Source organism: Lithobates pipiens, unplaced genomic scaffold, assembly GCF_037356315.1.
Source record: "Lithobates pipiens isolate NorthernLeopardFrog02 unplaced genomic scaffold, aLitPip1_a1.2 Scaffold_1, whole genome shotgun sequence".
Taxonomy (NCBI): domain Eukaryota; kingdom Metazoa; phylum Chordata; class Amphibia; order Anura; family Ranidae; genus Lithobates; species Lithobates pipiens.
The window spans coordinates 5,588,401-5,602,524 of NW_027507685.1; the positions used below are offsets into that span (position 1 = coordinate 5,588,401).

The following is a 14,124-nucleotide window of genomic DNA, read 5'->3' on the forward strand; positions in this document are numbered from 1 at the left end:
ACAAGGGTGGTGCAAGAGGCTCTCCTCTACACATCAGGCTCACAAACCAGGTAAATGACAGCAGCACATCATTGTGTAAGCAGCCATATAGGGGGTTCAGGATAGTAAAGGCTCATTTACATTTGCGGATTGGAGGGCAGTAAAACCCTATAGTTCATTGTGGTTACCAAATCACTTAAAGTGGATGTAAACACAATTAAGGAAATTTGAGTTGGGCAAATTTTTCTGCAGTGTTTTCTTATCTCTCTTCAAAGCACTATGTTTCACGGCTGTCTCCTTCTCCATTCTTCTGTTATCAGCATGATAACTTCCGTCAGAGTTTTGTGTTGGGGAAGATGCTATAAATAGATTAGCAGAATGCTGAACTATTCAATGAACAGTTCTAAAAGTCTCTACCTATGAGGAGAGGGGGGTGTGTCTTTCCTCCAATCAGCTGTCTTGGCTGAATGCCCAGGCTTCACTGCAGTGCTGACCAGGAAGAGAAAATCTAACACAATCTGAACTTTCTAAAGAATATATAAAGCTGAATACAGCAGATATACATGTAAAACTTATGTAGGGAGATTTGTTTCACCTCTGTGTATCATCTGAGGCTGTTCACTTCACTGGGTATTAAAAAGTTTAGCACCCCCGGACTAGAATATGTCATCCATACATTAGTGTGCAAAAGGAAAATAAATCTACCAAGTTCTATAAGAGATGCCTCCAAAAGGAAGGAATATAACCAGAGAGCATCCCAGAAAAAAAAAACTGGTTACTCCCTCCAAGGGTACACGTTAAAACATAAAACCAGCACAAGTCTTATAAAACAAATTATCAAGGCATCCAAAGGGGCCACACAGATTTCCAAGATGGTGTTTAGGTATGAGATAATAATGTATATTACCTTACAAATGGTGTCTAAAGAGCAGTGTTCCCTAGAGCCAGAAGTCTCTGAATATTTCATGAGGCTCTTTGGTAAAATCAGGGCCCCCTATATCTTGTAACTTGTATCACTGACGCAAAAGATCTGACCACAGACTGATGACGTTGACAAAATCCAATAGGTTTAGTGATCATGCAGAGAGGGCACAAAGCACACACCAAAGAGCTTCCCAGGCTTAGCCTCAGGTGAGAGTCTTTTTTGGTGTGTTCAGGGTAGGGGCAGCCCGTAATGCAGGGCTCAGAAGCGCCACCCCCCTATCCATGCATCCGGTCCCCTAATCTACATGCAGGGCGCCGGACGCATGCATTCCAATGTTTTTTTTTTTTTTTGATGCATGTGATTAGAGCCAGAGCCTCTAATAGGCTTCAAAGCACTGCGCCCCGTATACAACCAGCTGTGTGACAATCGCTGTTATAACACTAATTCTTCTCCCTGCCAATCCAGAAGGGAGGGTGGAGATGCGTGGCCACCATGAGGAGACGAAGAAGAAGCCTCCGCCCTGGGGGTAGCGCTGCCTACGCCACAGGTGGGGTATGTGAGGGGCCGACTGACCAACTCACCCTCCCACCCATTGGGGGGTGCGGGTGACCAGACCGACTGGGGGGGTGGCTGTGGGTGCACCGTTTGCCCCCCAAAACAAAACAAACACCAGCTTTCGTCAGATTTCGTCAGCGTCATCAGTGAGCAGCCAGATGTTTTCAGCTTGTGCATTATGTGGAATGGAAGTCATCTACCAGGCTTCACCTTTCCACAGGGTACTTTGGAGCAGTGGCATCACACACGGATCAACTGATTATCACTAAGTTAGGGGCCATTCACACTATATGCATTGTGCTCCACTGGCAAGGTTTTCCAAAAGCAGTTCCAACACATAGAAAAGGCATTTTGTCCTACCATGTCAGTTCACATCTATACACTGCGCTGGTGTGTGCTGAAAAAAAGAGTGCGACATGCTGCATTTTTACGCAGCACAGTGCTGTAACACCACACTGCAATTCACTGTGGTTCATAAAGATAATTGAAATGAAGACATTTCGATAAAAGTCTAAAATAAACAAACAAAAGAACTAACAATGCACTGCAGCCCTTCAAAGTGCTCACCAGCAACCATACAATATACAAAATAAATTGGCCCTTAGAGTATTAATTATGCACAATTGCATACAGTGATGTGTTTTTAATAAAGGGAAACCCAGTTTTCATACACAAAGGCCTGCCAGTGGACTGGCTTTGTGCTGTGATAATGCAGGTTATAGATACAGATTCTAGGGTTATATATACAGATTCTCCTCCCATGCTCGCCCTTAGGACTTCTCCAGAGCCTCTCCCATCCTCTGGAACTCCCTGCCCCGGTATATCCAATCAGCCCCTACCCTGTCCACCTTTAGGAGATCTCTGAAAACTCACTTATTCAGGGAAGCCTATCCCACACCCACCCAACAACTGTTCCACGAGCCACCCCCCATCAAATCATTCTCTGCAGCTATTACCTTTTGTACCACCACCCCCTCCCTTTAGAATGTAAGCTCTACGAGCCGGGCCCTCCTGTACCTTTTGTATTGAACTGTACTGTAATTGTGTTGTCCCCCCTATACATTGTAAAGCGCTGTGTAAACTGTTGGCGCTATATAAATCGTGAATAATAATAGGGTTTTCAGGGTGCTGCTAAGAGATAGGAAGGTGCTTCCCTGTGTACTAGCCTGTACAGATTTTTTATAGCAGAAGCAAATATTACTTTTTTTAATTTAAAGCAAATGCAAAGCTTGATATTCAGCCACATTAGTGATAACAACATGTTATATTTCTAGAAAACAGCTACTCCACGAAAAAACGCTAATCTATGCCTTCTTTTATCCAGTTATTGCATGCAAAACAATTTCTGTTATTCCATATTTCCTGTGGCATATGAAAGCCTTTAAAGGACAATACAATATATTTCCACGTACAAATATTTTGGATCCTGTTAAGCAGAAGGGGTAGCCATATCGAGAGCCCATATGAGCTATATTTGCTCCATAAATGAAACCAATTTTGCTATAGGCAAAATGGCCAGCCTGTGCCTTTAAAAATCAGTTCGTAAGGGGACACCTCCCCATTGGCGACACAGAAAGTGGTTGAAACCTGCCAACGATTGTTTCTAGAGATCTCTCTCCTGAAAACTAAAAAAAGTTTTTTTTTGCTGAGATCCACTTCAAGCAATGCAAGAGGGCACACTGCCAAATACTTTCAGGATTTTAAATGATAAAAATAAAAAACATGTTATACTTACCTGCCCTGTGCAGTGGATTTGCACAGAGCAGCCTGGATCTGCCTTCTCTGGTCCCTCTTCAGTACTCCTGGCCCCTCCCTCCTGTTGAGTGCCCCCACAGCAAGCAGCTTACTATAGGGGAACCCAAGCTGAGTCACAGCTCCCTGTGTCCATTCAGACCCGTTCCCTTTCTCTTGATTGGCTAACTTACTTTGATTGACAGCAGCAGGAGCCAATGGTGCTTCTGCTGTGTCTCAGCCAATCAGGAGGGAGAGTCCCGGACTGCTAAGACACTCAGGGACAGAGAGGGGGCTCAGGTAAGTATTAGGGGTTGCTGGGGCAGCTGCTGCACACAGAAGGTTTTTTATCTTAATGCATTAAAATAAAAAAACCTTCTGACTTTACAATCCCTTTAACCTTATGGTTAAGACAAAAAAAAAATCCATGTACCTGTGTTAAGAAAATGGGACAGTTGGTGACAAAAATGATCATTCATGATCATAATTGATACAGGGAGCTTTGAAGAAGACTGCAGGTACAGAAGAATATCTACAGCTCAGGATAATAATACATTACCTAAAGGCTTGGACAAGAAAAGCGAGGATAGTGACTGACTGTGGTGTGATGAGAATCACAATGAATGAATTCACTGCAGCACCAACAGCTGTTTTTTTTTTTTTTTTTCAAATTTAAAGTAAGCCTATTGCAAATCTAGGAAATTAAAACTGAACACAGAATGAAAAAAAAAAAAAATGCATAATCAGTGATTACCTCTGCATGCCAAAATGTTCAGTGAATCAAGAGGTGAAAACATCTTAATTTATATGCAAATCTCAATTTTTGCAGGTAAAAGTCTAATTGAACTCTCCCTATTGGTCTCTTAATGTGATGGGCAGGCGTACTGTCCAATAGGGAAGCTCAGGAGTGAGGAGGGTGGGACTAAACTCCCTTTTTTAACAAGAACCCTTGAGATTTGCATGCAGCACTCACCTAATATTCATGATTGTGAAACCAAAGCCATCATCACATACCAATGACACAATCTACAACTAAACTGCCACTAAAAACAAAATGCTTTTCTGCCTTAATCTGAACCATAAAAGTGTCCGTTTAATTCTAGATCTTGCTTTCTTTTCTTAGTCTAAACCAGAGATATGCAATTAGCGGACCTCCAGCTTATGCAGAACTACAAATCCCATGAGGCATAGCAAGACTCTGAAGCCCCATACACACTATCAGATTGTCTGCTGAGTTTTTCCTTCAGATTTACCAAAACCATGTAGTAGAAGGGCCTGCCTGATTGCATACACATTGAAACTCCTAAGGTTTGACCTCATATTATATGGTTTTGGTAAATCTGAAGGAAAAACTCAGCAGACAATCTGATAGTGTGTATGGGGCTTGACAGACACAAGCATGACACCCAGAGGCAGAGGCATGATGGGACTTGTAGTTTTGGAACAGCTGGAGATTCCGCTAATTACATATCTCCTATTCTAAACTATAGAAGCAATAGCAAAAATCAGACAAGCTGCAATGGGCAATACTTTCAGTTGTCCATTTTTTTTTTTGTAAACAACAACAACCCGCTCTTATCATGCATTGAAAACAACGTCACAATAATCGATGATACATGACCATTTAAAGAATTGTCTGCCGTAACTAGATAAGAGCATAAGTCCAGGCAGATTTACCTCCGAAGCAATTCATGCATCACGTGCTTGGAGGAAAAAAAAAGGAATGACCTATTTATGTCTGTTTTTTTTTTTTGTGTGTGTGCGTGAACCATTAAAAATGCTAAGTTTCAAACTATTTAATTTTATTATGCAATAAAAACATTGGGGGAAAAAAAAAAAAAACATGGAGGAAGACAAAATCTCTGCATCAATGCTACTCCGCATGTGATTCTCAGCTTATCGAGAAAGAGACAGTTTTGCAGTCAATATATGTTAAAATGCCTACATACCTCACTCTGTTTAACCTGCTTGCAATCATCAGCTCTATGACCTCTTTGAATCGCACAGCCATATGGTTTTCAAAGTATCGCTGTGGTTTCAAAGCAGTTAAAATATTGAATACTTGCCTGCCGCAATCTGACTCACGGAGAACATCAGGTAACAAGAGTCAAGATGCAGTTGATTATAATTCTGCTGAACACTTTTCAGATCAGGTAGCTGGCAACTTATTACCATGACTACAGTCAGCTAACAAAAACCCAAGGCCTGGCTGTATCTGCAATGGCTGCTGTCCTTAATGGCCAGGAAAAAAACAACAAAAAAAAAACGTAAAGCAAAACTAAAATCCACAGCTTGTGGGCAGACTCTTTATCAATTTGCTTTATTAGCTACAACCTAACACAGCCACCACATGTGAAAATGTTACTACTCGCCTCTGTCGCTTGTATAAAGCTTATCATATTTAATTTGGTACTTCATTTTCAGGGAAATCAATATAAACCAAGTAAGACTAAAGCAAGCTTTACAAGAGCGAATCGTAGCGCCGTGAGGCATAAAAATAGCTTCCAATGGTATGGTTTTCAAAACATCCTCTTCCAACTTGTTATTGCATATATTTAAAGAGGAAGTAAACCCTGATGAGTTTACTTCCTCTTTGATTCCCTGCAAAGGTAAAGCATAATGGACTACTATGCATCGCATCGCATCGCATAGTAGTCCATTATGTGTCACTTACCTGACACAGAAGCCAGCGAAGTCACCGCTGTCCCCTTGTGTACGGAGCCTCCATCTTCTTGGTGGGTCTTGCTGCTCCGGCGCTGTCATTCGACGAACCCGCCACGCGTGGCATATAGCCGCTGACAGCTGCGCGCTCGGTGCCTGTGTTTTGGCAAATTTCTCCTAAAGCGTGTAGGTTTAGGAGATATTTCTTGGACCTATTTATTCTATATAAATCATTATATGCGCTGACGTCACCCCTTACGAAGGAATTGTACCCAGGAACGACGAGTGTGTCCGTTTGCGTCCGGCCGGCGCATCGGACTTAAGGCTGATCTTTCCTTTGTGCTTTGTAAGTGCATTTTTGTTTTTATATTTGAGTTATATTAAAAGGTTTTACACTATTGGAGCTTCATTTCTTTTGCATGGAATTGGCACATATGACCTAATATATGGGAGATAACTAAAGATACTTGTTTGACAACCTGGTCATGATATCGGTGGAGGGAGGAGAACAGCTGAGACCCTTCTGAAGTGGGAGATATCTATTGTGACATGCTGTTGGTGACCCTCTGTAGTGGGGGGGGGTCAAGAAATTCTGGTAAGAAGCAATTTTGGCTGTATGGTGGTGGATCAAGCACTTGTTACACAGTAGAAGATTTGACGATTTCATCTATATTGGACTCTGTTGGAATTTAAATGTCTATATAATTACACATTGGGTGTTCACTATTTTGTTTTATATATTTTGGTTTTTCTTTTTTCTTTTTTCGTTGTTCACTGTGATCAATTATCCTATAACCCTTATTTTTTAGGACTGGGGGTAATAGGCCTAATTTTGCACATTATTATTGAAATTGTGTCTAATGTTTTTTACTTCATTTAATTTTATGTGAGTTTATGATTTAGCGCAGCTTACTCAATTTTTCATGTGTTTTTTTTCTGTAATTATGTAATACAGTCAAGCCGCAGCTGATCAAAGTTCCATTGTGGACGATTAGTATAATATTTTTTTCATAGCGCAGTTTTTTCCAATAATAATATGCCGCCCTGCCATTGCGTGCGCACTGCCGCCGGCGCTCTCGCGTGACGGTCGGGACCCCCCGTGAGTCCGGTCACGGGTCCCGCGGACTCGATCGCCGCGGGGATACCCGCGATCGTCTCACGGGGAGGCTGAACGGGGAGATGCCGTTGTAAACAGCATCACCCCGTTCTGCCTAGCAACAAGTGACACTGATCTCTGCTCCATGTGATTGGAGCAGAGATCAGTGTTCACTAAAACAAAGCCCAGCCCCCCCACAGTTAGTAGCACGCCCCCTAGGAACACTTAACTCCTACACTGCCACCCCCTGGTTAACCCCTTCACTGCCAGTGTCATTTGCATAGGAATCAGTGCATTTGTATAGCACTGATTGCTGTATAAATGACAATGGTCCCAAAAATGTGTCAAAAATGTCCGATGTGTCCGCCATAATGTCGCAGTCACAATAAAATCGCTGATCGCTGCCATTACTAGTGAAAAAAAAATTTGTAATAAAAATGCCATAAAACTATCCCCTATTTTGTAAATGCTATACCTTTTGCGCAAACCAATCAATAATCGCTTATTGCGTTTTTTTTTTTACCAAAAATATGTAGAAGAATACGTATCGGCCTAAACTGAAGGAAAAAAATGTTTTTTTATTTATTTTTTAGGGATATTTATTATAACAAAAAGTAAAAAAATAATGCGTTTTTTTCAAAATTGTCGCTCTATTTTTGTTTATAGCGCAAAAAATAAAAACCACAGGGGTGATCAAATACCACCAAAAGAAAGCTCTATTTGTGGGGAAAAAAAAGGAAGTCAATTTTGTTTGGGAGCCACGTCGCACGACCGCGCAATTGTCAGTTAAAGCGACGCAGTGCCGATTCGCAAAAAGCGGTCTGGTCTTAAGCCAGCAAAATGGTCCGGGGCTGAAAGTGGTTAATGGCTCTGTAATCTCATTTTCATTAATTTTTTCTTACATCTTCCATGAGCTCCTAAATTGCCCTTTTCCCTCTGAGCTCTGATTGTTTGGAATGAGCAGTGCACGCTAATTGCGGTCATGTACACCACTGTATGCACGCTACAAGTCCCATAGTCCATGCTGGAAGGAAGTAATTGAGGATGGCTATATTCCTACATAGATAGGGACCATGGAGAATGAATGTAGCCACCCTCTAACAGGAAGCCAGATAGATCACAGCAGCAAAAAAAAAAAAAAAAAGTATTTGGAGATTTAGAGGAGGCGCTGAACTATAGATGGTACTTTTTTGAGTTAGGAATTTATACTTGAATATAATTAAAAAGGAAACCGAGTTTTGTGTCACTTTACCTGCAGAAAAATGCAAGTCTTTTGCTCTGCTAGGCAGTGCTGTATGGCAGAGATGTGTAAATCCTGGCACTGAATGGACAGAAATACAAATAATTTGGCAAAATAAAAAAGTATAATTATATATATGCTATGCACTTCTTGTGTGTATTAAGCTGTTTGCCTGGAGTTCAATGAATGAGGAGGAAATCTGCTATTGGGCTCTGTATGCTACTGTATTCAAATGGATGGCCATAGTCTAGCACAGGGATATGCAATTAGCGGTCCTCCAGCTGTTGTAGAACTACAAGTCCCATGAGGCATAGCAAGACTCTGACAGCCACAAACATGACATCCAGAGGCAGAAGCATGATGGGACTTGTAGTTTTGCAACAGCTGGAGGTCTGCTAATTGCATATCCCTGTTCTAGCAAGATAGTAAAAACTACCAATGAAAAAGCAGGTGGCAAATATGTAAAGTATATGGACCTTTTTGATACAGAGCTGTAGATGCGAAGCAATAGACTTTCATTTTCAAGTTTTGATGTACTTTTTAGAAGTCTTTATTTCGACCCTCAACAGCCTATGAATCACCCTTATTAAAGAAGAAGTATAGCCAAATCTCCTTCCATTTTCAGCTGACAGCGGGCTAAAGTCCACTGTCAGCTGACAACACTCTGCAGGTCTAGGCTTGGGAAAGATCCTGACCATATGTTCGGGATCCACCCAGAAGCCTGGACCAGCACCAGGCTCAGCCTCTCAATGATCTGCTGAGAGCCTGAGCCAGCCGCTTCCACTCCTCCACAGCCCAGTGCTCCAGTGAGCGCTGGAGGGGCAGAGCAGAGAGCCAGTGACTAAGGCTGACCATACACGGTCGAATCTCAGCCAGTTCAGCAGGAACCAGCCGAGATTCAAACCATTAATGGGCAGGCTGAAAATATGAAGTTGATCGATCAGCTTGGGTACAACCAGCCTGACATATTCTCTTGCGATTATCACTAGCAGCTAGCTAGCCATCAGCGATAATCCCTGTCTTCCCCCACCGGGAGAAGACAATTGCAGATTCCCCTGTCAACACTTTCTGTGTTGATGGGGGAATTGTGCAAATTTTCCATGGTTGCAGGAAAATTTGTATGGCCTGCCTACCAGTCATGGCTCTCTGCTCAGAGCGGAGGGGGAGAACTGAGTGATCAGTGGTGTTTGATCACTCAGTTCTCACTGCAGAGGTGGTGGGGGACAGATGCAGCATCAATCAGATATACCTAGTATAAATGTTTGTTTTTTTGTAAGTCCATAAATCTCTTTTACCTTTAATGTGACAAGCATACTACTGAGAAATACTGTCTATGCGCAGAATATTGAAACTAATAAAAGATATGAAAATCACAGGTGTCAAAATATATTAGTCTCAAAGGCAGATAATGAAAAACATATGCATACATGTCAATGAAATATATATTAAGTCTTACTACAATAAGCAAGTATGCAACCCTCACCTTTGGCTTTCGGTTGATACCAAAACGGGTTCTATAAAACAGTGGTCTCCAAACTGCGGCCTGCAGGCCACATGTGGCCTCTTGCCAGCCTTTACCAGGCCCCTGGGGCACTATTCCTCCCATTGATATGAAGCAGAATTCCTCCCTTTGACACAAACAGTGGGGCATAGTTCCTGCCACTAAACCCAATGATGGGGCACTATTCCTTCCACTGACACCAATGATGGGGCATTATTCCTACCACTGACGCCAACAATGGGGCACTATTCCTCCCAACGATACTACTGGTAGTGAACTATTCTTTCTCTAATACCAGTGATGGGGCATTATTTCTTCCACTGATACCAACAATGGGGCACTATTCCTCCCAACGATATTACTGGCAGTGAACTATTCTTTCCCTACTACCAGTGATGGAACATTATTCCTTCCACTGATACCAACAATGGGGCACTATTCCTCCCAACGATACTACTGGTAGTAAACTATTCTTTCCCTACTACCAGTGATGGGACATTATTTCTTCCACTTATACCAATAATGGGGCACTATTCCTCCCAACGATACTACTGGTAGTGAACTATTCTTTCCCTTCTACCAGTGATGGGACATTATTCCTTCCACTGATACCAACAATGGGGCACTATTCCTCCCAACGATACTACTGGTAGTGAACTATTCTTTCCCTACTATCAGTGATGGGACATTATTCCTTCCACTGATACCAACAATGGGGCACTATTCCTCCCACCGATACTACTGGTAGTGAACTATTCTTTCCCTACTACCAGTGATGGGACATTATTCCTTTCACTTATACCAATAATGGGGCACTATTCCTCCCAACGATACTACTGGTAGTGAACTATTATTTCCCTACCAGTGATGGGCCATTATTCCTTCCACTTATACCAATAATGGGGCACTATCCCTCCCACTGACACCAGAGATGGAGAACTATTTCTCCCACTGCTACTAATGATGGTGCACTATTCTTTCCTCTGATATCAATGATGGGGCACTATTCCTCCCCCTGACACCAGTGATAGGGTACTGTTTCTCCCACTAATATGTATGATGGGGCACTATTCCCCCCACTAACACTAGCGATGGAGTACTATTCCTTCCACTAATGCCAATGATGGGGCACTATTCCTCCCACTAAAAGCAATGGTGGGGCACTATTTCTCCTACTAGTACCAATGATGGGGCAATATTTCTCCCACTAATACCAATGATGGGGCACTATTTCTCCCACTAATACTAATGATGGGTCACTATTTCTCCTACTAGTACCAATGGTGGGGCACTATTTCTCCCACTAATACCAATGATGGGGCAATATTTCTCCCACTAATACCAATGATGGGGCAATATTTCTCCCACTAATACCAATGATGGGGCACTATTTCTCCCACTAATACCAATGATGGGGCACTATTTCTCCCACTAATACTAATGATGGGTCACTATTTCTCCTACTAGTACCAATGGTGGGGCACTATTTCTCCCACTAATACCAATGATGGGGCACTATTTCTCCTTTTACCGACCACAGGTGCTATGAAATTTTTCGACGCCCAACGACCACCAAGCCTGAAGAATTGTTTTCTCTCACTGATGCTCTGACATATTCAACCCCCCCCCCCCCACTAACCACAATCCCCCTTAAAGTCTGAAGGACAGTAAAGTGGCCCTCCGTTTAAAAAGTTTGGAGACCCCTTCTATAACACATACAGTACATACCGCCAACTCTTCGCCTTGATTATACCTATATGCACAATTTTAAGTAAGTCAGTTTCTGCTGTCATAGAACGATTTATATTTTTAACACGGCTAAAGCACTCACATTAAAAAAAAAAAAAAATGCTGTTTAAGGCAATCTTTTATGGTCTTGTCAATGGCTACAAGAAGACACATAAAACAAGAAATTGCGGCTGGCACCGGCAACTTAAACCATGTTTATATATTCACAGAATACCCCCAGTACAAAGTCAATCCTTTTTAAAAAAAAGGCCATTAAGACTAGATAGTTTAGGCGCCACCTTATACGATACAAAAGGGAGAGCAAAGAGTTGGCGGGGGTGCTGATAAGGCTTGCATTTCGGATTCGAGTCACAGACCCTGCGCAGCCCCGCTGTGTCCTGAGCTAAGATAAAGCTCTGCACTGCTTTTCTAAATAAAATAAAAAAACACAATTCCAGATCCAATCACCTCTGACTGATAAAAAAAACACAACGGCCCTTTATCACTGGCACCCAGTCTCATTTCTCTATATACTATGAATTCAGGGCAAATATCTACAGACATAATTCTTGCTTCTTTCTCTTCTATTGCATTCTTTTCCTTCTATTGCATTCTTTCTCTTCTATTGCATTCTCTTTCTCTTCTATTGCATTCTTTCTCTTCTATTGCATTCTTTCCCTTCTATTGCATTCTTTCCCTTCTATTGCATTATTTCCCTTCTATTACATTCTTTCCCTTCTATTGCATTCTTTCTCTTCTATTTTATTATTTCCCTTCTATTGCATTCTTTCCCTTCTATTGCATTCTTTCTCTTCTATTGCATTCTCTTTCTCTTCTATTGCATTCTCTTTCTCTTCTATTACATTCTCTTTCTCTTCTATTGCATTCTCTTTCTCTTCTATTGCATTCTCTTTCTCTTCTATTGCATTCTCTTTCTCTTCTATTGCATTCTCTTTCTCTTCTATTGCATTCTCTTTCTCTTCTATTGCATTGATTAAATATTATACTTATTACAATTACGCCTTTCTACCCTTCAAGATGCCACCATTTTCTCTCATCCCTTTAACTTTTTTTTTTTTTTTTTTTTTTATACGCTCTCCCTTAAGTCTCTCTCTTGCTTGTCACATCTCAATTTACCATTAACCCCTCACAGTCCTTCCATTTTATTTTATGACGCAAAATACAAATCTGAAAAGTGCAGAAACACATGGTAACCAAACAAATGCCATTTTTTTTCACATGTCCTAGAAGCTTTCCTCCGATGAAAAGCACATTTTGATTGGCTGCTACAGCTTACTGCACTTCGCTCATTATCAAAACGGTTAGCACAGTCCTATTAAAATGATTTTTTTTTTTTTTTTGCAGAATTATAATCCTACTTTGTACCGCTAAGAAATATTTTCTAAAAGCAGAAGACGGTTACACATAAGATTCTTAACAGCGACATTCTAACAGTCTAAATAACCATTTAGGACACGTTGATTAAAAAGACATGCTTTTACCATTTAAAAAGAAAAAAACGTAAAAAAAAATAAATAAAAAAAGGTAGAATGACTAAGTATTTCCAACATTCTTTAGTCCTATACTACGCATGGAACACTGAGACTTTACACTGGTCAGAAACATTAACCCTCACCACCAAAAGGGTGACGATGCATTGCCAGGCAATGTACTGCAAGGCCCCTCAGGCAGTGAAAGGGTTTAATAGGACACAAAAAAAAAAAAAAAAAAAAAAGATTTAGGCAGAGATAATATAGCAACGTCATACATATCACAGTGAGTCCATGATGAGGCTCAGTTGCAATGCGAGCTCGGTACTGTATTGTGCTCTCTTGCAAAGCTCCTGCCGATGGCTCGGAAGGGAAGAAATCCGTTCAACGAGTGCCCAGGAAAAACATAAGAATCACGTTCACCAGCAGCAAGACCACGATCACAGCGAATACCACCACAGTTTGGACATCCAAGGTCATAGTGCAGTGCAACACATTGTAATGGTCGAGGCGGGGGGCTGGAAGATTTTGAGGTGTCAATCTTTGCTCTGCAAAACTGTCCATGCATCCACCATGATAGAGTAGAAGGGGGGGCCACAAGGTTTCTCTTTCCCCCTTCACTGTAATTTGTTCCCCCTCTTTAATCTTAATTCTGATTTTTTTTTTTTTTGTTCACGTCTTTGCTCCAACCACTTATGGAGTGAAAAGAGGGGGGGGGGGGGGGGGGGAATGTCTGCTGGGACTTGAAAATGCAGAAATCTCTAGCAGAAGAAAAGAGAAGAGAGTAGAGCTGCGTGTGTCTCAGTGTCTCTCTTGCATTTTAATTGGATTCCGTGCAGATAGGGCTGTGCATGAGCTGAGCCCTCCACAGATATAGAAGCTGCTTCTGGTGCTGCTGCGGCTCTGTGAGAGAGGCAGTGGCAGTGTCATGCGAGGCGGGCTGGACGCATGCTAAGCAGGAGGCATAGGGATTTAGCTGTCAATCAGGAAGCTGCGACCAAGGATGGCGATTAATCCTTTTTTTTCAAGGCAACAGTGGGCTTGATAAGATGGATGAAGCTGCTGCAATGAATACAAAGCACCCCTTTATATGAGCTGGTGGGGGGGGGGAACAAGGGCACTAAAAGAGGGTGCAGGGGATGACAATGTGTTATTGGGGCAAGGAGTAAAAGCGTGTATGAGTGGGGCCAGAATCTAGAGGAACATTTCAGGGCTGTT

The 14,124-nt window shown here is 41.9% G+C and overlaps 2 protein-coding genes across 4 annotated transcripts in view; both read right to left on the minus strand.

Annotated features, from left to right (window-relative positions):
- Positions 1 to 14,124, minus strand: part of ARHGEF9 (Cdc42 guanine nucleotide exchange factor 9) — a 659,595-nt gene that overhangs the window by 325,941 nt on the left and 319,530 nt on the right. The window lies entirely within an intron of this gene.
- Positions 13,291 to 13,593, minus strand: LOC143974145 (uncharacterized). The gene has a single exon (XM_077475299.1). It carries the CDS (start codon positions 13,468 to 13,470, stop codon positions 13,291 to 13,293), a length of 180 nt encoding a protein of 59 aa, XP_077331425.1. The 5' UTR covers positions 13,471 to 13,593.